At 34.8% G+C, this 24,659-nt stretch overlaps 2 protein-coding genes and 1 pseudogene across 2 annotated transcripts; all 3 read right to left on the bottom strand.

Annotated features, from left to right (window-relative positions):
- Positions 1 to 997: 997 nt before the first annotated feature.
- On the bottom strand, positions 998 to 4,724 carry LOC116115349 (transketolase, chloroplastic-like). Its single transcript, XM_031401509.1, has 7 exons — positions 4,224 to 4,724; positions 4,056 to 4,146; positions 3,700 to 3,805; positions 3,333 to 3,615; positions 2,502 to 2,650; positions 2,231 to 2,384; positions 998 to 1,969 (listed from the first exon to the last, which is right to left on the bottom strand). Exons 1-7 carry the CDS (start codon positions 4,722 to 4,724, stop codon positions 998 to 1,000), a joined length of 2,256 nt encoding a protein of 751 aa, XP_031257369.1.
- A 6,924-nt stretch (positions 4,725 to 11,648) lies between these two features.
- Positions 11,649 to 15,207, bottom strand: LOC116115314 (adenosine kinase 2). The gene is made up of 12 exons (XM_031401469.1): positions 15,125 to 15,207; positions 14,901 to 14,954; positions 14,488 to 14,534; positions 14,340 to 14,371; positions 14,152 to 14,253; positions 13,973 to 14,040; positions 13,014 to 13,090; positions 12,820 to 12,917; positions 12,632 to 12,702; positions 12,489 to 12,555; positions 12,214 to 12,397; positions 11,649 to 11,992 (listed from the first exon to the last, which is right to left on the bottom strand). Exons 1-12 carry the CDS (start codon positions 15,205 to 15,207, stop codon positions 11,850 to 11,852), a joined length of 1,026 nt encoding a protein of 341 aa, XP_031257329.1. The 3' UTR covers positions 11,649 to 11,849.
- A 3,068-nt stretch (positions 15,208 to 18,275) lies between these two features.
- Positions 18,276 to 23,540, bottom strand: LOC116115348 (annotated as a pseudogene).
- Between the last annotated feature and the right edge of the window lie 1,119 nt (positions 23,541 to 24,659).

Here is a 24,659-nt window from a genome sequence, read left to right as displayed (position 1 = left end):
AAAACCCTAATAGCTAGATAGATTCCATAATTCATGTTTTCCAAAAATACTTCCACCATAAACTTGAGCCACCCTATTCGACCCCCATCTTCTTCTATGAACCACTAAAACCAAACTCTATATAGATATAAACAATCAACCTCTTTGAATATATCTCAAACTCATCAACAAAAGCAAAGACATCATCAAGAAGGAAAATGGTGATGAAAAGCAGAAGAAGCAGTGGATTGTTATTGATGTTCTTGGCATTGGGTGTGATGATTTGTGGGAAAATGGGTGAAGCATTTACGCCAGAATGTATGGAAGAATGCTTCCCCAAGTGCAAGGAACAAACCCAAGGAAGCGAAGCTGCTTGCGAAAAGGGTTGCCAACTTTACTGTAAACAAGTCGAAGGAAATGACAGTGGTGATGAAATTGGTGATTAACGTCGAGGCGTTGGCCTGGTTCAAGCAAGTTTATTTCTTTCTTTAGATTCAAACTTTGAGGTTATCTACCACAATAACATTATAATTTAACTGATTTTTTTTGTTTGTAAGATATTTAATAGACTTCGAGAATTAGTTGAGATGCACGCAAACTGGCCTAGTTATAAAAAAATAATAATAATAATAATTAGCTTCTTGATCATATCTATATGCCAATTGTCATCTCATCATATATATTGTGATTCATTTGTACTAATATTTCTTGATGCAAACTATTAGTTAATAGTTAGTTTCTTCCTTAATTTGATTTTGTTTTCAGGCTTTAAGCAAAATATATAGGGAGAGATATATGAGGTTGAATAAAAATAATTGTCTAAAAGTATCCCATATATATATATATATAGAAAGTCATTTAAAGAGTTTACATTGTTAAACTTATTTGATGGAGGTAAAATCTTCATAAACAATGAAGGAAAAGAAAAAAGCACAAAAATTAAGATCAGATTAATTGAGTACGCATATGTTTTCAATTGCTTCCGATTTTGCAACTTCTGTTTTCAGTTCATATTTATCTATTGATGAAGCAGTGACTTTGCAATCCTTGTTACATTCTCTTCAGTAAAACCATACTTCTTGAATGTATCTAAATAAGCCCCACTAGCCCCAAAATCCTTCACTGCAATCACCTTACCTTCAATGCCTACATACTCTTTCCAGCCCATTGGGGAACCAGCCTCGACGCTAACCCGCTTTGTAACGCTCAACGGCAATACCTTCTCCTTGTAGTCCTTCGGCTGCCTGTCGAAAAGCCGCCAGCACACAAGCGAAACCACCCTCACTCTTCTCCTTTCTTGCCTTAGAGTCTTGGCAGCCCACTCACAAAGACATAGTTCTGTTCCAGTTCCAATCACTATGATCTCTGGCAAATCATTTCCAGAATTGTCGCTTACAATGTACCCGCCTCTCCCAACTTTTTCAGCCAATGTTCCTTCCAAATTTGCCGCAACTTTTTGCCTTGACAATACAATCACACTAGGCACATCTCGATTAGCGATAGCGATTTTATAAGCACCAGCAGTTTCTTTTCCATCTGCTGGTCTAAAGACTAAAAGCCGCGGCACTGCTCTTAGGCCTGCAAGTTGTTCAACTGGCTGATGAGTTGGACCATCTTCTCCTAAACCGATTGAGTCGTGAGTCATGATGTAGATTACTCCAGCGTGGCTTAGAGCAGAAAGCCGAATGGAATTCTTCATGTAATCAGAGAATATGAGGAAAGTGGCCGCAAAGGGTATCAAACCACTGCCATGTAAAGCAATGCCATTTGAAATTCCAGCCATGGCGTGTTCACGAACTCCATAATGGATGTTTCGACCACAAGGGGAATTTGGCTGAGAGAAGTCACTGTGATCATGGAGATGGACCTTATTAGAGCTTGCAAGGTCTGCACTTCCACCAATCAATCCTGGAAGAACTTTAGCAAGCTGGTTCAAGCACTTCTCAGAGTACCCTCGAGTATCGTCAAGTGGATCAGATGCAGACCATTTCTGTCAATATTTCCAATGTACAAAGATTTGTTAAGACTTGGAGCAACATTTGTTGTTCTGAAAATACTTTGACAACTCTGTGCCTCTACAGAATGAAAAACATAGATACTTTCTCAATTTCTATTCTAACAACTTCTAATTAATCTCACATTATATACTACTAACTAAACTCGGAATTTTAAATGCTGCAGTTCATTTCAGGATTTAGTCAATCTCCAAAATTAAAATGAAAATTTCCTTCCCATAAAGTCAATTATTTACCGGCAGTGAACTTTCCCACCCAGGAAGCAGACCACCAGAAAGAAGAAGATTCAATTCGACGGCCTCCTGTGGGTACTTGCTTTTGTAACTAAATAGTTTAGAGTACCACTCTCTTTCCAGCCTTTCTCCATCGTCTTTCTGATTTCGCATCTCCCTGCGGCAAATTAAGTTTACCAAAAATGCTTTATAATCATGAGTTTCTTCTTTCAGAAAATGAAATGCCTTTCTAATTTTTCTCTCTCATTCCTGATGGTGGAAAATTAAACTAAACCTGTAAACCATAGGAATGACATGGAATGGCTCGCGATCACCCCATTTAACTTTTTCTCGCATCATCTTCACTTCATTATCATCAAAGGTACCATGATGAGCTTTAGCTGTTCCTTCTTTTCCTGATAATTTGCCAATCAGCGTCTTTACCTGAAAGAAAAAACGTGAATCATATTTGCCGGTTAAAATAAGCAAATGCAGTATACACTAAATATTAGCCAGTCCAATAGCTAATTCTTTCTTAAAAAGGTGTTTGTCTAAGCTTATACGCTGGTCAAACTTACTTATAAGCTCTAAAATTAAACTGACCTGTTTGTTTATAATTTTTTTGAGCTTATAAGTTGAGCTTATAAGCTAAAAAAAATAAGTTGGGGGGGGGGGGAGGTACTTTTTTTTTTTTTCTTATAAGCACTTTGTTTATAAGCTAGTTTGACCAAGTATATTACCATATTATCCTTGTTTAATTTTAAAATTCCATAGTATGTCACTGTTTAATGTAGTACATTTTTTAGTAATTTTATAATAAAATGTACTTATAAGCCACATTTTACCAAACACGTCAATTACTTATCAGTCACTTATAAGTATTTTAACCAAACACGTAATTGCTTAAAATTTCAAATACTTATAAGTTAATTTTAGCTTATAAACAATAGCTAATTTTCATAAGCTCAGACAAACACCCTAAAAGTAGTGTCTAGAGTACTGTGCACTGAGCCTTTTAGATTGGAACAATGAACCGAGTCTCTGAAATGATTATGTCAGCGATGAAAACAAATCAGTGGCTATGCAGAAAACAGAAGCTGTCTAGATCATTAATGAAATCACAAACCCGGATGAGAGTTGGTTTTTCAGTCTCATCAATGGCAGCGCGAAGTACTTCCTTGAAGGAACACATGCTCTCATGTATGTTCTCCACTGTAATTGTGCTCCATCCAAGTGCCCTGAATCGCGCTGATATATCTTCAGAAAATGCGAGACTAGTTGGTCCATCAATGGTATTTTGATTGTCATCATAAATTAATGTAAGCTTGTGGAGTTTCCAATGAGCAGCCAAAGATGCAGCTTCATGTGATATTCCTTCCATAGCACACCCATCACCCATAATGCAATATCTATGACGAAGAATTAATTAGTCATTGATGTTACTCTATCATACCTGAGTTATGCCATAGAAGATCATTTAATTTATGACTTACGTCCGATGGTCCACGATAACAGCATCAGGCTTATTGAATCTAGCAGCTAAGTGAGCCTCTGCTAAGGCAAGACCAACCGCATTTGCTACACCTTGTCCAAGGGGGCCTATGCCAGAACCAAGACTCAAGTTTTATAATGAACTGCAGACAAATTAAGAAAGAACAATAGTTTCCCAGTCTAACTATCTAGTCACTCTCTACATTCAGTTGACTCCCTTTAATTGCTTGATGCTAATAGTTAATGAACAGTGTCAATTCCTTCAATCATGTATATGGTCCATCCAAAGTGGCACAATTTGTTCTTCATATATGTTTTTTTGCTTGGAAAAAATAATTCTGACAAATTTTAATTTTACCTGTTGTGACTTCAATGCCCTCTGTCACAACGTTCTCAGGGTGACCCGGTGTCCGACTTCCTAGCTTGCACAGGCGTTTCAGGTCTTCCAGCTGAAATTGAAAAATTCTATAAATTACATCAATCAAGATTTTCACTTGTTCATAAAATTGAAGCTTTGGAATTATACCTGAACAGACTGAAAGCCGGCGAGATGAAGACAAACGTACTGAAGCAAACAGCCATGGCCAGCGCTCAAGACAAATCTATCCCTGTTAAACCATTTAGGGTTGAAAGGATTATACTTCATAAAATGTCTGTAAAGCACATACCCAACTTCTGCCATTCCAAGCGCCATGCCGGGGTGGCCTGCCTTTGCATTTTGCACGGCGTCCACTATCAGCATCCGAACATTGTCCGCACATCGCTTGTCAACCATTTCCTTAAACGACTCATCATCATCGTCGTCATCTCCATCATGATGAAACCCGAAAACTTGTTTGAGTTCTTGCTGCCAAGAGCGTTTACAGTGGTTTGCGAGATCACCAGTAGTAGCGCTGGTTTTGAGAGAATTGTGGGGCTTGAATATAGAAGCTGCGGGCGTGTTGCTTTTGCCGTTGTTATTGTAGGAGATGTGTTTGGTTGGAAGAAAGAAGGGTTTGATAAGAAATGAAGAGATTGCCAAGGCCATGGAGAACCAAACGGATGTGAAATTCAAAGCTCAGTTTACGAGAACATGATAGATGAAAGAGAAGGAAGAAGATGAGTCGTGGCGAAGTGAGCAGAGATTAAGAAGAGCGTAAAGATTTATACGAAATGAATTTGACTTTGTGTATTTGGAGATAGATAATAGCTACACTTGTTATGCATGCAGAGAATCAAGCAATGAGCTGCCTTTTTTTTTTTTTTATTCTATTGAAAATAAACAAGGAGTTTTTTTATATCTTTAATAGAATAAAAGGAATATTGTTTGTTTTTATCAATTTTCACTTAAATCAATTTATTAAATCTTTGATTGGTTATTTTATATAAATTATCACTTATTTTTAGAGAAATTCATTTAAACAAATTAAATTCTATAACTTAAATCTAAACACTGAAATTCCTTTAAGGATAATTAAATTAATTACTTTAATATGTCCTTATTCATATAAATATAAATTTATATAAAATATTAAATAAGATCTAAAATTTATTTATTTAAAAGCTTTAAAATATTTTGGTCTATGGTGATGGATTCGTCGGAATCGCTGTAGACACCTATTACCATTTTCTATATTAAAATTTTTATATAGTTAATTATACTAACCTATTTAATATTAATAATTATATATTACTTAATTATAAATTGATGGTATGATTATAACAAGATTAGTGTAATTAATATAAAGATATATTATAATATGTATATAGAAACTTTTATTGACATCATTAATTAAAAAAAAAAAAATCACATATCTTAATCCTATTAAGTATTAGGTGATACTTTTTAAGTTCTCCCAAAAAAGAATTGAGTTTTTTTTTTTTTTTTTTTTTTGGTATCAAGTGTTCGGGTCAGCTTGTGCTCCCTTCAACTAATCCTCCAACCTGAAATTATCGATCAAATAAGAGCTCTCGTGGCCATATCTATTAGGGATCAAAGTGTCGAACTCAAGACCTCTTGAGTAATATATCCAAGAGTTTTAGTTTACCACTCAACCATCCATGGTGGTTAAGAAAAATTATAAAAGAGTTGAATTGGAGGGTCTTTTCTGCCCTTAAAATTACATATCCATCTTTATTGAACTTTACTTCTCCTGAATGGTTAACTCTAAATTCAATTCATTATTCATATTTAAAAAATTATGACAATGATATTACTTGAATTTACTATTTTACCCTTAACACCATTCAAAGTGGGATATTGATAAAAAAAAAATTGGGATTAAAAAATAATTCCTTTTAAGAAATAAAAGCAGCATGTCGGTTCATGGGAGGGGGCCCAAATGCACAGGATACACAACATAAACCATATGCTATGAACGAGGAATTGAGAGAAGAGAAGACGATTCCCATGTGTTCCCTCAACTGTCTTCTCAAAATTTTGTTTTTGAGTAGAGATTTTCAAAGGATATATGAATAAATTATGTGCCTGTTGTTGGTGTAAAGATAATGTATAAATTTGCCAAACTTGGAAAGTTGTATTCAAACCTACCAGATTTTGGAATTATTTGATATGATATGAGAGAGACCTTGCAACCTCCAACCATGGTTGGCCGCCCATCTCAGCATATTCTAAGCCAAGTCGGTTTGCTCTCCAGGTTTTAGCTTCACAGATGGAGTGACAAATTTTGAAACGTACATTTAGCTAGAGTTCAACTGCTCTTATAAAACAAATTTATGATCAGTTTGTGATAAGTTCTTTTATTAGTTTTAGTTTCCCCATTTGATGCCCATATTCAGAATATATTCCAGCGTATATGTCCGATGCTCCCTACAACTTCAACTAAACCATTCATAAGAAGCCTGAAAATCGATACTCTGAAATAATGAAGATCTAGTAGTATCCATCACTTATTAAGAGTAATATTGCAACTGTGATAGAATTGTCCAACATGCTGCCAATCTTCTTATTTCTCTCTAATATCTTATCCCTTCAGGCATGTGAAGTGTGGCATATATATATATAACTTCGAAGAATTTTTACAATTTCCCTACATAATCTCTTAATATGTAAGATATCACGTGCATTTATTTCGTACAATATGTTGCCAAGTTGCAATATAGAATAGTCCAATTTTATTTCAGATCGTTTACGCGTATCTCAACTAATTCTTGTGACGTATTACACTCAAAATTTATCACCATTTATCACAAAGATAATTAAGCCTACAGATCACTGATCAAAACTGGCCTAAAGTTTATATACGTTCTTGCTTTCATAACATGTATAGGAAAATTTTGGACTCTTGAGTTGAATTATATATGGATGGGTTTATTTACATATTACAATGATATCAAAACAAGATACATCTTAAAATTGGAGTTATTTTTCAATATGATCTAAAAAAAAAAAAAAAAAAAAAAAAACTAATATTAATTCAACCCTCTCACATTTAATAAATAATAAAGATAAGTTATATAGTCAGTGGCATAATTAAAATAATAACGTCATGACTAGATAATTTTTCTATAAAATGAATAAGAGAGTGCACATATATATATAAAAAATAATTAAAAATGAATCATATGTTAATAAGTAATATTCTATATAAACTCTCTCAAACAAACGTGTTTTAAGATAATTAGGCGAGTTTAAATTAAAGATAAATTAATAATTTAATAGATATTACCTGTCAAAGTCAAACATACAGAATTGTCTTATCACATTTCAGTTTGCAGGGAATAATTTATATATATAGCATTACTCTATGTTAATTAATGAGTAATACAACATTACTTTGCATACAAAATTTATATATATGTAATAATACTCTAAAATTTAGAACTATCTCATATTCAAATATCACTTACTGAGTAAAAATCTCTCGTATAATGACTTAATAAGGTTTTCTTGATTGATGCTTCATTGAATTTATATATTAATTTCAAAATCCAATTCTGATTACCGCATTATAAGACCTTACAATAGAATTCATGTTCACCTTTTAACGTGATAAAACTTGGAAACTAGCTTCCAAACTACAAATGGTGAAAATGACATACAGCTATAAAAAAGAATCCTGGTTCGCATTTGCATCCATCCCATCACTATCATTTCTACTGTTTCCCACTGCTCTTCCCTCTCTCTCTCTCTTTCATGGAGATGAAGTTTCTGAAAGCAAGTTCTCTAAATTTTCGGAAACTGGTTCGTTATACAACTTCAGAGATTTGGTATTGCTTCCTGCACAATGAAGAATATTTAATCCCCGAAGATGTCCCAAAAGGTCATGTAGCTGTATATATAGGGGAAGAATGCAAAAGATTTGTGATCAACCTCACCTTGCTGAAGCATCCTCTCTTCCAGGATTTGCTCGATCGTGCTGAAGAGGTGTTTGAATTCTCCTCAGGATCAAAGCTTCGTATTCCTTGCAATGAAAACTGTTTCAGAAGTATTCTGTATTTGGTTGGCTCTCGAGTAGGAGATGATCAAAGGAGGTTCTCCTTTTGTTTTTGAGTTGCATATATGCAAGCCCTGATAATATATTAATTATTAAGAATTAAGCTAATTAAATTAATAATTGATTTAGAATATGTTGGTTTGGCAAAAGTGAAATATCAGTATTTGATTCTGCTCTCTCCCAATTATTGAATTGATTGAACACATAATTATTAATCCTATTTTTGTTTGGTATTATTTATCAGTAATTCATTTAATTTTAGTTTAAAGTTTTCATCAAATTTTATTTTTTAAATTAAAGGAAATTTTTGTTCACAATAAATACAGTATTACACTTCATGCCAATATCAAATGTTGTCGATTGAAATTATGAAAAAGGAAAAACAATTAAGGTTAGTTGAATCGTTTTATTAGATAAAGAGATTTGTAAGGATGCCAATTTTTGTATTTGTTTATGAGGATTTTTTTTTTTTTAAATGGTATAGTTAAATAATATATTCTTTATCTTCGTAAACCAGCCTTGATCTGGAAATAAAGCCCGGGCGTAAGTATAGTTTATGAAATTTTATAAAGTCCTCTAAAAAATATTACATCTAGGGGTGTGCAAAACTGGAAATCCAATCTTGTTTTGCATTTTTCTGATCCAATCCGAAAAGTCGGATCAAGATGAAACCTGATCCGAATCCGATCTGAATTTTGTCTGATTCAGTTTTGATCTGATCTGAATATTTGGATTGGATAACCTGGATATTCAGTTCCATCCTAATTTCATGGAAAATATCAATTTAATCGCTAAAATTTTGCATTATTCTTTTGTATCCTTTGTTACATCTGCATTTCATTACATTTTGACCCTCAAAGCTGTCATCGTATTTTAGAACGGTCCACATACTTTACCACTTTTCATCTAATACACCAAAATAACTTCTTAAAACTTGTAGTTATGGGCAAAACCGGATCGGATCTGGATATCCGGTTTCTTTGCAGAGCCGATCCGATATCTGATCTAAAAATCTGAATCTTCCAAAAATTGATATCTGAATTCGATTCGAATTTCTAGATATTCGATTTTTTCCTTTTCAGATCGGATATTAGACTTTTTTGCACACCCCTAATTACATCCAACCACCTCTTACTTATGGAATATGGAGTATTGTACAAAAAGAAAAAAATGTTTTTAATAATTGAGGTGTTTAAGTCAACTTATCCGTATCTCAACTAATTTTCAAGAGGAGCTATCCTATAACAACTCAAAGAGAGTTATCCTATAGCAACCCACTGCCATGACCCCTTGAGTAAATCATAAGTAAATCACTGTTTTAAAACCTGGACCGGTCCGACTGGGACTCGGGCTCCACTCTAATCTGGATTATTATTAACCCTTTAATACTAAAAGAGCCACTTTGGACCAGTGTTACAATACAAACCATTCGGTCCGACCAGCCCAAAACATATTTCGATCCGTTAATTGAGCACTAAAAAAAAACCTAATCTTAATTCCCCTACATCGGTTTCATTCACCATAGGCCATTTCAGTCGCCGCAACCTCTGTTTTAAAAAGGGGATCGGACCTGTCCGATCAAGACCCGGTAGCTTCTCCAATCCGGTTTAGGTCTTAGGGGATTTTTATAATATTTTAAAATTATAAGGGTTAATTTATAATTTTATAGAGGTGTTTTGGAGATATGTCAAAAGTTCAAAGATTAATTGATAATTTTTTGAGGTATTTTTTAAATAAATAAAAATTTTAGGGACTAGTTTGAATTTTTTTAAAAGAATTTTTGTAATATATTAAAATTTAAGGGATTAATAATAATTTTTTAAAAATAAAATTATCGCTGACGTCGTCGATCCAATCGGTTGAACCGGTTGACTCGTGACCTGGACAGCAAAACGGGTTGCCCTTTGGTCCAGGTTTTAAAACAATGGCTGCAACTTCCATTTTCATCTTCTCTGAAGAGTAAAGTTTACACTTACTTCCTGATCTTCTTCATCTTCTTCAACTTACTTCCTCCATCGAAATCCAATCTTCTTCATCGGAATTGAAGACTTGGAATTCGTTAACGAAATCGTGACCACAGCACTGCATCAACTTCGTTTCGCTCTTAGACAATAGAGTAGACGCTCAGTCCCTCATCAGGATTTTGAGCTTGCTCATCATCATGTTGAGTAATTATGGATTCACGAATCAACTCCTTTACCATTGCTTCAACACCCATTGTTTTTGTAAAAAAAATCGTTCTTCTTCTACGCATCTCTTTCAACTTCCTCAACCTTCTGCTTCTACACTTGCTTTCTTCTCTCTTTGTTTGCCTCCATCACAGTCACATATCTTTTGAGTTATGTTGGAAATTTTCTAAAGTATTCATAGATGCCCTCACCCACACATGGCTGGAGTTAAGCAGTGCCTGTCCTACCTCTCACATGCCAACAATTATGAGCGTACACGTATCATCTAATAATTTAAAATGATAAATGATTTGAGGTGTGTAGGTGTAATTGGGAATGGCCTTCATTTTCCAACAAAACATAAAGGCTCCATGAGTTGTAATAAAAACCCATTTTGCTATGAGTCCATTACTCTATTTGCATTTTTAAATTCTACACAACTAAATAGGCTCAAAAAAATCTTTCAATCTCATCTCACCGGTCCAACCGGTTGACCTGTGACCTAGTCATTTTGTTAGGTCTTACAACAGGTCGGTTTTTAAAACAGTGAGGTAAATGTGTTTTCTTTATGTCTAGCGGATAATTGAACCTAAGGTTGTAGATTCTACCCATTTACAGTCCCTTTGGTTCACCCTTATTGTTTGGCTATCCATGGGTGGCCTAATGGTAAAAGAGCAAAAATAAATTTCATGAGCTTTTGAGTTCGAGTCCTCATAGACCTAATAGAGATAACTACTGAGAGATTTACTTAGTCGTCAACTTCAGGGTCCTAAAAGATTAGTTAAGGTGCATGTGAGTTGACTCGAATACCCTTGATCACAAAAAAAAAAAAAAAAAAAAACAATATTCGTTGTTTATGATTTCAATCTCCGCTTTTGTAATTTTTTCACTCATAAAATGTTTAAAATGCTGTTCGTTTATGATTTTTATTTTTGTTTTAAAAAATAGAAAACACGCAAACAACTCCTCAAAGCTCATAGAAAATGAACAGATTGAAAAGACAAGCATATAATCAATTTAGCCTAAGTGATATTTAACCTGTCGTTTCCTTAATAAAGAATTTGACTTTTGCTTGGAACCGACAGCCATTCGCTTTTGAATCGACATGTCGACGTCGTACGTTGTTTTCAAACATTAATTTTCTTCATCTCAAAAATTATGTTCATGATATTCATATATACAATTAATTAATATGAATCAAAGAAATCCAAAACTGACTTGCAAAACCCAGTTTTCACAACCATCCTTCACTCGTAATAAAGCATTATGCAAGATGGCTTGATTATACTACTACACAAAGAATTATCAAAATTCATTGGCACCATAAAATTGGTTCGCCATTTTAGATATCATAAAATATAAACCGTTCTATTTGTAAAAAAATAATGTCACACAAATTCTCACCGGAAATTTAACAATCAAAGTAGATAAAACTCCTTCACCATATATATGGGTTCAGGAGCAAATAATACAGGCGGCCTCCATGGAAAGAAACTAACTCTACCAGAACTGGAAAACATGAATTCTGGGCCATCAGGAATAATAAGCCTAATTGAAATCAGGCTTTTCAGGACAAGTGCATCCTGACCTTTGAATAACGACATTTGCCGCATAGCAACCAGCCCTTACGCAATCTTCAATGGGCTTCTCTAGAATCAATTGTGACAAAAATCCCCCAACAAAAGCATCACCTGCAACAAGTATATGACAATTAGACGAGAAAACTCCAAGTTCATGACTAACTATAACTGTTCTTTTAATTATTATCATATTGGTACTTAGATGTACCAAATGTGTCCAAGAACTATCTTTAACATGATGAAATTCGCATTGAAGATTGCATTTAGAAGAGCAGTTTTTTTTATGTTCCCATGATGAAAGACTTGAGAAGGACACTAGTTGAAATGAATACCTGCTCCATTGGTATCGACCAACTTTTCCTTGGGTAATAAGATCACAGGGAATAATTTCACCTTCCCATCCTCAGCAACTACAACAGGATCTGCACCTTGAGTGATCACAGTGATTCTCTTGTGTGTTCCAGAGGCTTTGGGCCACTGAGAGATCTTCAGTGCAATCTCCTCAACATTATCAGTCTGAAAATACAAAATCACCCAAAAAGTTAAACTGGGAGTGTTAAGAGAAGAGTTCTCAGATTGAACAAAACTAACACCAAGAGAGTATTACCTGCCATCCGTGAACCTTCGAGAAGGTTCTAGCTTCTGTCTCATTTCCAAACACATAGTCCATGTATCTGTATACACGAAAGGCATGTCAGTTTTGCAGTGATAACAGAGGTTTTTTTGTAAGGAATTGGGCAGAAAGCTTACGGCAGAGCTTTCTCTTGGGCATCCCTGAAGAACTCACAGATAAATGGAGCAGAGAGGTTCATCATGAAGACCTGCAAATGTATGACAAGAATGCTTATGCTATTGGCGAGAAATAAGTGCAACATCTAAGAATCTAAATGACTTCAGTTTTTATTTATCAGAAAGAAAAAGATTTAAACTAATTTTACCTTGTTATTTGCTACTGCATGTTCAGCAACAAGTTGAATGGACTCGGGAGACACAGTAAGGAAAAAGCCAGCAATGTAGTAATACTTTGCCTTTTCAACTGTTCAAATCAGAATTTATACAAAACTCAGCGGTATTAGCCAACAAAATGGCAAGAGCTGAATGTTGAAGTAACAAAAGAAAGCAATGGATATACCTAATGCCCAATTTTCTGGTTTCTTCAAGTGATCAGCTTTGTAACAATTTGCAGCTGACAAGTTGGCCACAAGTGACCTGCACAAGGATTTTGAAGTTATAATGATACTCTAAGCATGGCAAAATTGACTTGTATAATGAAATGTAAAAAGATTGATGACAATAAGCCACTGGTTCTTTGTCTGATGAAGCCATGTGTATGACTGGTTTGGGATTTTTAAAATGGAGCCATGTTTGCTCTCTCAATGGCACAAACCTACAACATTTTCTACCAATTTCAACTGGCGTACCCCAGAAGAATAGAGGTACTACATGCAACAAATAAATTGTACATAATATGCTCTCCCGATATGACTTTTATGAAGACCAAATACTAAAAGGAAAAACATTAGCATGCAAGAAACAGTTTGCATTACCCAATGACAGGAAGCAATTCAATATTTTATCACCGTTGGATATTTAATCATACAATTAACATTCCTACACTTTTCACAAATAGTCTAGGCAAAAGGTATATAATAAACATTTTCATTTCGGTTTTTGGAATAAGATGATTTATTGAATAAATAAACCACATAGTTACATAAATAACCCTACTTTGGCAAGTACAATAACTCAAGATAGGACACTCAATTTTGGCAAATTCAGTCCGGTACTAAGGTAGGGATAGCAGAGGCAGGCCAACATGTAACTAGTGGGCATCTAAGACTTTCAAAATCAAATTTTTGAAAGGAGACAAAATGAACTCAAATTCTAAAATATAGGTCAAGAGAAATAAAACCAAATGATGGGGCGACAGGAATTTCTATAAATTGAAAGTTTATACATATAATTTGCACTTGTATTAGAATGGAAGAAATAATTAAATCACAAGTGTCATTGTTAAGGAAAAGAAATCAGATTTTACTCTAAAATAAAATTTGCAGCAGGATTTCATAGTTGGAAAGACATGAAAAATACCTCTCACCGCCAACAACACAAACAGCACAAGTTCCAGTTGGTGTGCTCTCATCCTCAAGATAATGCACCTAATTACATAGCATGATTATATCACCATAACCAAAAAAATTAAAAAAAAAAAAAAAAAAAAAAAAAAAAAAAAATAGTGAAGAGTGAAAAGAACAGGAAAAGAAACATACATTAAGGCCGGCTTGCTTTGAGTTTTTCTTCATCTCCTCACCAAATTTATCCTTCCCAATGCAGCCAATGTAACTAGTGGCACCAGGAATTTGGAGCATCCACTGTAAGACACCAAAAACCCAATAAGCTCTGGATAACAACAATAAAAGTAAAATACAAGATTTTGTCAATTAAACAAACAAACAACCTGAGCAACTTTGATTGAATTTTGTGTAGCACCTAAAAATTACAATGAAGGACACCCGATCAGTTGACATATAACATGATCCAATAATGTGCAAGCTTTAATTATTAAGTATGGCATCAAATTAAGATCAAAGAAATAGCCACTTTACCTCCAGCAATATACTCCACATTAGATTTGGAAGCCATTTCATCATACCTTGAAAAAACCATCCACATTAAATCAGTTAAGCATATTTCAGTGGCTACAGTAACAAAGAATTTAACGCTTTGTTCATTTTCATTTTCAACTTCTATTTTTGTCTTGAAAAACGTGTGATACCATAGAAAATTACATAATATAACTAAAAAATGGAAAATATGACTCCACCATTTTATAGAATTGATAAGAAAAGCATGCTCATAAAAATTCAAACTTTTTAATTTCATTTTCAAATTCACTTTTTTAAAAACAAAAAACACAGAAAATAGTAACCACTAACTTTCCCATTAAATAAATTATATCATCATATTGAGCTAAGCATTTATCATTATTGAAATAATAACAAATAAATAGAAAACTTACATGGGCAAGTGCTTGTCTTCAGCAAGAATGGCATTGTTCAACTTGATCTCATATCTGTTAACAAAATACAAAATTAAACAGATCCACAATTGAAAAGAGTTGAACACAAAGAAAATTAGCATGCAGCTACAGATCTATCATTAAGAATATCAGATCTAAAATCACAAAACAGGAAAACCCACTAATTAAATGTAAAACAAGAAATGGAAATTGAGGCAACTTACTTAGACAAGAACTCCTCATCCACAACAGCTGAAATATCAAGAAGTGGGTTACCCATGCCCAACAAAATCCCCTCGAACGCCATTGAAACTGAGAGTAGTCAGAAATCGGTTTGGTTGGAGCGTTCCGATTAAACGAAGTGAAGGTGAAAAGCGAGATCTGAGTGTGAAGAAGAGTGGTGTTTGTGATAAATATATAGGAATGGAGTGTCGCTATTGAGTGTGGTTTATGAAGGGTATTTTTGGTAAACCGTCAGTGATCGCTCACCAACCCCCGACCCACTTTGCTTTGTTTTGATACTTGTTCTGCTTTCCTTGGGGTTGGTAAAGGTTGTTTGTTTTACTGTTTTGCCCTCGTTATCACTTTTTCTTTATGACGAAATTATCTTTTACTATTTTGTTATTCTAATCAAGAGAAACTTTTACATTTACGTCAATTTTTTTAAAATCGGACCGGATTTTAAACCGGATAAAGATCCGATTTCATACAAAATCACCCAAAAAGTTAAACTGGGAGTGTTAAGAGAAGAGTTCTCAGATGAACAAAATAACACCAAGAGAGTTTACCTGCCATCCGTGACCTTCGAGAAGGTTCTAGCTTCTGTCTCATTTCCAAACACATAGTCCATGTATCTGTATACACAAAGGCATGTCAGTTTTGCAGGATAACAGAGGTTTTTTTGTAAGGAATTGGCGAAGCTTACGGCAGAGCTTTCTCTTGGGCATCCCTGAAGAACTCACAGATAAATGGAGCAGAGAGGTTCATCATGAAGACCTGCAAATGTATGACAAGAATGCTTATGCTATTGGGAGAAATAAGTGCAACATCTAAGAATCTAAGACTTCAGTTTTTATTATCAGAAAGAAAAAGATTTAAACTAATTTTACTGTTATTGCTACTGCATGTTCAGCAACAAGTTGAATGGAATCGGGAGACACAGTAAGGAAAAAGCCAGCAATGTAGAATACTTTGCCTTTTCAACTGTTCAAATCAGAATTATACAAAAACAGCGGTATTAGCCAACATGGCAAGAGCTGAATGTTGAAATAAAAAAAAGAAAGCAATGGATATACCTAATGCCCAATTTTCTGGTTTCTTCAAGTGATCGCTTTGTAACAATTTGCAGCTGACAAGTTGGCCACAAGTGACCTGACAAGGATTTTGAAGTTATAATGATACTAAGCATGGCAAAATGACTGTATATGAAATGTAAAAGATTGATGACATAAGCCACTGGTTCTTTGTCTGATGAAGCACTGTGTATGACTGGTTTGGGATTTTTAAAATGGAGCCATGTTTGCTCTTCAATGGCACAAACCTACAACATTTTCTACCAATTTCAACTGGCGGCCCCAGAAGAATAGAGGTACTACATGCAACAAATAAATTGTACATAATATGCTCTCCCGATATACTTTTATGAAGACCAAATACTAAAAGGAAAAAAAATCTGAATCTTCCAAAAATTGATATCTGAATTCGATCAGAATTTCTAGATATTCAATTTTTTCAAATCAAATATTGGATTTCATATTTTTTTTTGCACACCCCTAATTACATCCAACGACCTCTTACTTATGGAATATGGAGTATTATACAAAAAGAAATTTTTTTTTTTTTTTAATAATTGAGGTGTCTAAGTCAGCTTGTGCGCATCTCGACTAATCTTCAAGAGGAGTTATCATATAACAACTCAAAGAGAGTTATCCTATAGCAACCCACCGCCATGGCCCCCCGAGTAAATCATAGGTAAATCACTATTTTAAAACCCAGATCGGACTGACTGGTCCAATCGGGACCTGGGCTCCACTCCGGTCCGGATTATTATTAACATGTTAATACTAAAAGAGTCGCTTTGGACTAGTGTTACAGTACAAACCGTCCGATCCAACCGGCCTAAAACTTATTCTAGTCCGTTAATTAAGCCCTAAGAAAAACCTAATCTTAATTCCCTTGCATCGGTTTCATTCGCCATAGGCCATTTTAGTCGCCGCAACTTCCATTTTCATCTTCAAACCGTAGCTTCCATTTTCATCTTCTCTAAAGTGTAAAGTTTACACTTCCTCATCTTCTTCAACTTACTTCCTCCATCGAAATCGAAGACCTGGAATTCATTAACAAAATCGTGACTACAGCACTACGTCAGTTTCGTTTCGCTCTTAGACAGTAAAGTAGACACTCAGTCCATCATCAGGATGTTGAGCTTGCTCATCTCGGTCATCATCATGTTGAGTAATTTTGGATTCACGAATCAGCTCCTTTACCATTGCTCCAACACCCATTTTGCTATGCGTCCATTACTCCATTTGCATTTTTAAATTCTAGAAAACACAATTAAATAGATTCAAAAAATTCTTTCAATCTCATCTCACCGGTCCAACCGGTTGACCCACGACCTGGTCACCTTGCTAGGTCTTACAACAGGTCGGTTTTTAAAACAGTAAGGTAAATGTGCTATCTTTATGTCCAGCAGTCAGCAGATAATCAAACCTAAGGCTGTGGGTTTTACCCATTTACAGCCCCTTTGGTTCACCCTTATTGTTTGGCTACCCATGGGTGGCCTAATGGTAAAAGAGTAAAAATAGGTTTCATGAGCTCTTGAGTTCGAGTCCCCATAGATCCTAATAGAGATGACCACTGAGAGGTTTACTTAATCATTAACTTTAGGGTCCTGAAAGACAATATTGGTTGTTTATGATTTCAATCTCCGCTTTTGTAATTTTTTCACTCATAAAATGTTTAAAATGCTGCTCGTTTATGATTTTTATTTTTGTTTTAAAAAATAGAAAACACGCAAACAACTCCTCAAGGCTCATAGATAATGAACAGATTGAAAAGACAAGCATATAATCATTTTAGCCTAAGTGATATTTAACCTGTCGTTTCCTTAATAAAGAATTTGACTTTTGCTTGGAACCGACAGCCATTCGCTTTTGAATCGACATGTCGACGTCGTACGTTGTTTTCAAACATTAATTTTCTTCATCTCAAAAATTATGTTCATGATATTCATATATACAATTAATTAATATGAATCAAAGAAATCCAAAACTGACTTGCAAAACCCAGTTTTCACAACCATCCTTCACTCGTAATAAAGCATTATGCAAGATGGCTTGATTATACTACTACACAAAGAATTATCAAAATTCATTGGCACCATAAAATTGGTTCGCCATTTTAGATATCATAAAATATAAACCGTTCTATTTGTAAAAAAATAATGTCACACAAATTCTCACCGGAAATTTAACAATCAAAGTAGATAAAACTCCTTCACCATATATATGGGTTCAGGAGCAAATAATACAGGCGGCCTCCATGGAAAGAAACTAACTCTACCAGAACTGGAAAACATGAATTCTGGGCCATCAGGAATAATAAGCCTAATTGAAATCAGGCTTTTCAGGACAAGTGCATCCTGACCTTTGAATAACGACATTTGCCGCATAGCAACCAGCCCTTACGCAATCTTCAATGGGCTTCTCTAGAATCAATTGTGACAAAAATCCCCCAACAAAAGCATCACCTGCAACAAGTATATGACAATTAGACGAGAAAACTCCAAGTTCATGACTAACTATAACTGTTCTTTTAATTATTATCATATTGGTACTTAGATGTACCAAATGTGTCCAAGAACTATCTTTAACATGATGAAATTCGCATTGAAGATTGCATTTAGAAGAGCAGTTTTTTTTATGTTCCCATGATGAAAGACTTGAGAAGGACACTAGTTGAAATGAATACCTGCTCCATTGGTATCGACCAACTTTTCCTTGGGTAATAAGATCACAGGGAATAATTTCACCTTCCCATCCTCAGCAACTACAACAGGATCTGCACCTTGAGTGATCACAGTGATTCTCTTGTGTGTTCCAGAGGCTTTGGGCCACTGAGAGATCTTCAGTGCAATCTCCTCAACATTATCAGTCTGAAAATACAAAATCACCCAAAAAGTTAAACTGGGAGTGTTAAGAGAAGAGTTCTCAGATTGAACAAAACTAACACCAAGAGAGTATTACCTGCCATCCGTGAACCTTCGAGAAGGTTCTAGCTTCTGTCTCATTTCCAAACACATAGTCCATGTATCTGTATACACGAAAGGCATGTCAGTTTTGCAGTGATAACAGAGGTTTTTTTGTAAGGAATTGGGCAGAAAGCTTACGGCAGAGCTTTCTCTTGGGCATCCCTGAAGAACTCACAGATAAATGGAGCAGAGAGGTTCATCATGAAGACCTGCAAATGTATGACAAGAATGCTTATGCTATTGGCGAGAAATAAGTGCAACATCTAAGAATCTAAATGACTTCAGTTTTTATTTATCAGAAAGAAAAAGATTTAAACTAATTTTACCTTGTTATTTGCTACTGCATGTTCAGCAACAAGTTGAATGGACTCGGGAGACACAGTAAGGAAAAAGCCAGCAATGTAGTAATACTTTGCCTTTTCAACTGTTCAAATCAGAATTTATACAAAACTCAGCGGTATTAGCCAACAAAATGGCAAGAGCTGAATGTTGAAGTAACAAAAGAAAGCAATGGATATACCTAATGCCCAATTTTCTGGTTTCTTCAAGTGATCAGCTTTGTAACAATTTGCAGCTGACAAGTTGGCCACAAGTGACCTGCACAAGGATTTTGAAGTTATAATGATACTCTAAGCATGGCAAAATTGACTTGTATAATGAAATGTAAAAAGATTGATGACAATAAGCCACTGGTTCTTTGTCTGATGAAGCCATGTGTATGACTGGTTTGGGATTTTTAAAATGGAGCCATGTTTGCTCTCTCAATGGCACAAACCTACAACATTTTCTACCAATTTCAACTGGCGTACCCCAGAAGAATAGAGGTACTACATGCAACAAATAAATTGTACATAATATGCTCTCCCGATATGACTTTTATGAAGACCAAATACTAAAAGGAAAAACATTAGCATGCAAGAAACAGTTTGCATTACCCAATGACAGGAAGCAATTCAATATTTTATCACCGTTGGATATTTAATCATACAATTAACATTCCTACACTTTTCACAAATAGTCTAGGCAAAAGGTATATAATAAACATTTTCATTTCGGTTTTTGGAATAAGATGATTTATTGAATAAATAAACCACATAGTTACATAAATAACCCTACTTTGGCAAGTACAATAACTCAAGATAGGACACTCAATTTTGGCAAATTCAGTCCGGTACTAAGGTAGGGATAGCAGAGGCAGGCCAACATGTAACTAGTGGGCATCTAAGACTTTCAAAATCAAATTTTTGAAAGGAGACAAAATGAACTCAAATTCTAAAATATAGGTCAAGAGAAATAAAACCAAATGATGGGGCGACAGGAATTTCTATAAATTGAAAGTTTATACATATAATTTGCACTTGTATTAGAATGGAAGAAATAATTAAATCACAAGTGTCATTGTTAAGGAAAAGACTAGATTTTACTCTAAAATAAAATTTGCAGCAGGATTTCATAGTTGGAAAGACATGAAAAATACCTCTCACCGCAACAACACAAACAGCACAAGTTCCAGTTGGTGTGCTCTCATCCTCAAGATAATGCACCTAATTCATAGCATGATTATATCACCATAACCCAAAAAAAAAAAAAAAAAAAAAAAAAAAAAAAAAAGAAGAAATAGTGAGAGTGAAAAGAACAGGAAAAGAAACATACATTAAGGCCGGCTTGCTTTGAGTTTTCTTCATCTCCCACCAAATTTATCCTTCCAATGCAGCCAATGTAACTAGTGGCACCAGGAATTTGGAGCATCCACTGTAAGACACCAAAAACCCAATAGCTCTGGATAACAACAATAAAAAGTAAAATACAAGATTTTGTCAATTAAACAAACAAACAAACAAAAAACTGAGCAACTTTGATGAATTTGTGTAGCACCTAAAAATTACAATGAAGGACACCCGATCAGTTGACATATAACATGATCCAATAATGTGCAAGCTTTAATATTAAGTATGGCATCAAATTAAGATCAAAGAAAGCACACTTTACCTCCAGCAATACCCACATAGATTTGGAAGCCATATGCATCATACCTTGAAAAAAACCATCCACATTAAATCAGTTAAGCATATTTCAGTGGCTACAGTAACAAAGAATGTAACGCTTTGTTCATTTCATTTTCAACTTCTATTTTTGTCTTGAAAAAAAGTGTGATACCATAGAAATTACATAATATAACAAAAATGGAAAATATGACTCCACCATTTTATAGAATTGATAAGAAAAGCATGCTCATAAAAATTCAAACTTTTTAATTTCATTTTCAAATTACACTTTTTTAAAAACAAAAAACACAGAAAATAGTAACCACTAACTTTCCCATTAAATAAATTATATCATCATATTGAGCTAAGCATTTATCATTATGAAATAATAACAAATAAATAGAAAACTTACATGGGCAAGTGCTTGTCTTCAGCAAGAATAGCAATGTGTCAACTTGATATCATATCTGTTAACAAAATACAAAATTAAACAGATCCACAATTGAAAAGAGTGTGAACACAAAGAAAATTAGCATGCAGCTAGATCTATCATCACAAATATCAGATCTAAATCACAAAACAGGAAAACCCACTAATTAAATGTAAAACAAGAAATGGAAATTGAGGCAACTTACTTAGACAAGAACTCCTCATCCCCAAACAGCTGAAATATCAAGAAGTGGGTTACCCATGCCCAATAAAATCCCCTCGACGCCATTGAAACTGAGAGTAGTCAGAAATCGGTTGGTTGGAGCGTTCCGTTAAACGAAGTGAAGGTGAAAAGCGAGATCTGAGTGTGAAGAAGAGTGGTGTTGTGATAAATATATAGGAATGGAGTGTCGCTATTAGAGTGTGGTTGTGAAGGGTATTTTTGGTAAACTGTCAGTGATCTCTCACCAACCCCGACCCACTTTGCTTTGTTTGATACTGTCTGCTTTCTTGGGGTTGGTAAGGTTGTTTGTTTACTGTTTGCCCTCGTTATCACTTTTTCTTTATGACGAAATTATCTTTTACTATTTGTTATTCTAATCAAGAGAAACTTTTACATTTACGTCAATTTTTAAAATCGGAACGGATTTTAAACGGATAAAGATCCGATTTCCCATTTTAACAGTTTAACCGATCAACAATATATATATACTTGTCCACTCATTTCTCTTTCTTCTCACCTGTCACCTCATCATCTTTTTTTTCTGAAACCAACCCACCTTCGCCCTTCTCCAGAATACATCAACAGCTTCAGGATTTGCCAACATACTACAACCTAACCAAAAGAAAATATCAAGTACTTAGAAAATATAAATTTAAATGATGAAGTTATACATAAAAAAATGTATGTGAAACATGAAGACATCCAACACTGCAAAGTCCATCACAAAGAAGAAGCAGAAAAAGGGTAAAGATGAATTATGCCATTTGGATTCCCTTGGTATGAGTCCAATTTAATTTTACTCCAATCTCCTGGAAGTTGAACTGCAGTTGCTCTCCTCATGGAAGCAAATTTTTCCAAGTGTTGTTACCTTACAATAAAGGAGACATAAGTTTAGTCAGACCGCTGGACGTCACAAAAATTCCTAAAACTCCCTATTTTGTTAAGCTCTACTAGAAATTCCATTTCATTACTATAATCTCGAAGAAAATCTTCAATGTATTAGATTTATCAAAAGATAAACTTCAATTATCATGATGTTATTATTCATTAGAACAAAACTTTAACTTCTTTTCGTTATATCCAGGTGGTATTAGCTTAAATTACTGTTGCCTGGAAATCAAGGGCTGACGTGGAGTCACGTGGTGAAACGTGGCCTGCTCGTCAGAACGGTAAGCACATGTCAGGCTGCCAAGGCCCTGGAGCTCCCACGTGTCCGCTCCCCTGCTACAATCGCGTGAAATCAGCTTGGGAAATGGGCAATTGGACGTAAAGTCAGATTGGTCCTGACATTCACACCAACCCAAGGATTTAATGATGATTACACGCATTCAACTGGGTATAAGAAGAGGAAGACCCCTCTAGGGGAGTTCGATCATTTTTTACATTGAACTCTCTCTCTTCTAAAAGCAATGTATTTACTTTTCAATTATTTGTAAGTCAGTCCGCTTTAGCGACCTGACCCACCATATCAATACAAATAAGTGGATATAGGACTTGCTACCTTAGCATCGAACCACTTTAAAAGCTCTCATGCATTATTCTCTATTCAAAATCCATATTCACGTGTGTTCCTTGTCCAATCAACGCTGTACACGCGTCATTTAGTTGGTGCCTAAATCGTGCATCAACAATTACAAACATATTAGGTGTTCTTAATAAAATTAGAATTGAAACATATGAATAAGAAATAAAATAGGAAATTAGTGGTTACGTACCTTGCAGATGAATGAAATGAGACCAGCAAAATCCATCTTGTTATCTTTGAAAACACACTACCAAGCTCCCTATTTGGTTCCTGGAAAACCCCGTTAAAAATAATAAATGTTATGTCTGGGAAATAGGACTGACGTGGGCCCAGTTAAGTGCGAAAGGTCAGACCTCGGGAAGAATTTACGACATTCTAGCGTAGTCGCGTCGTGTGATCATGGTTGACCCACAGCCTGCTTCCGTTAGAATAGAGGTGCACATCAGCCCAGCCAGGAGTGTGATGATCCCGCGTGTCCAATTCTGCAGAAATCACGTGAATTACTCTAGAAGATGGATAATGTGACATAAAGAAAGATTTGCAAGGATCATCCCACCAACTTACCGATTCAGTGATCATTACCAAGGCATCACACTATAAGTTGAGAGCTCCTCTCTCATTAAGGGGATTCGGCATTTACTCTTGACCAATTCTCTTCTCTAGAATAGATAGCCTTTGATACCTTGTATCCTCAGTCTAAAGTCAGTCGTCTAAAACGATCTAACCTTATCATAATTAAAACCATCAATGGACATAGGATTTGCTTTCTTAGCATCCGAACCATTTAAAACTCCTTCTCACTGCATTTATTGTCATTTTCCTTTCCATTCACGTGTGTCTTTTGGACCAACTTAATATTCACACATGCGTTTCGTGGTGTCAAATCACGCATCAACAAAATTGAAGGAAGTAAATATATCGAGAAAATAAGAGGATAATTTCTTATATAGGACTGCGAAAGCAAAATTCAAAGGAAGTAGGAAGGAAATTAAATTCTTTGAATCAGTAAACAAATAGTCAAAAGTCTTAGCATAACTATCTTAATAAGTTTGGGCAGTGGGGATGATCCAACAGTTGTCTTTTGCGGGTAAAGATGGCCATGATTTGTAATTACTATGATACGATTGGTAATTAATGAACAAAATTATCGGAAATGGAAACAAATCTCAATCATGCGTGGGATTAATGTACACATTCATAAGATTTTAAAAGATATTTTCCCAGAAAAGAGTGGTAGCTCTTGATCGTTTTTATCAACTTAGCAAAGTTTTAAGTACAGTCTCTGTAATACCACCAATGTTAATGAAGAATTGAAGAAGAAATTTGAGTGATATTTGAACTCTTT

This window comes from Pistacia vera, unplaced genomic scaffold (assembly GCF_008641045.1).
Source record: "Pistacia vera cultivar Batoury unplaced genomic scaffold, PisVer_v2 Contig737, whole genome shotgun sequence".
Taxonomy (NCBI): Eukaryota; Viridiplantae; Streptophyta; class Magnoliopsida; order Sapindales; family Anacardiaceae; genus Pistacia; species Pistacia vera.
Note: the sequence above shows the minus strand (reverse complement) of the source record. Positions and strands in the feature narration are given on the sequence as shown.

What these genes read in the sequence shown, in the direction of transcription:
- LOC116115349 (XM_031401509.1), bottom strand. Translation starts at nt 4,724, where the DNA reads ATGGCCTTGGCAATCTCTTCATTTCTTATCAAACCCTTCTTTCTTCCA. An exon ending in AAAAACCAACTCTCATCCGG is followed by an intron (nt 2,651 to 3,332) that starts GTTTGTGATTTC and finishes TTTTTCTTTCAG; the next exon opens with GTAAAGACGCTGATTGGCAA. An exon ending in GTCATTCCTATGGTTTACAG is followed by an intron (nt 2,385 to 2,501) that starts GTTTAGTTTAAT and finishes AATTTGCCGCAG; the next exon opens with GGAGATGCGAAATCAGAAAG.
- LOC116115314 (XM_031401469.1), bottom strand. Translation starts at nt 15,207, where the DNA reads ATGGCGTTCGAGGGGATTTTGTTGGGCATGGGTAACCCACTTCTTGAT. An exon ending in ATTCAATCAAAGTTGCTCAG is followed by an intron (nt 14,254 to 14,339) that starts GTTGTTTGTTTG and finishes GGTGTCTTACAG; the next exon opens with TGGATGCTCCAAATTCCTGG. An exon ending in ACCAGAAAATTGGGCATTAG is followed by an intron (nt 12,918 to 13,013) that starts GTATATCCATTG and finishes TGATTTGAACAG; the next exon opens with TTGAAAAGGCAAAGTATTAC.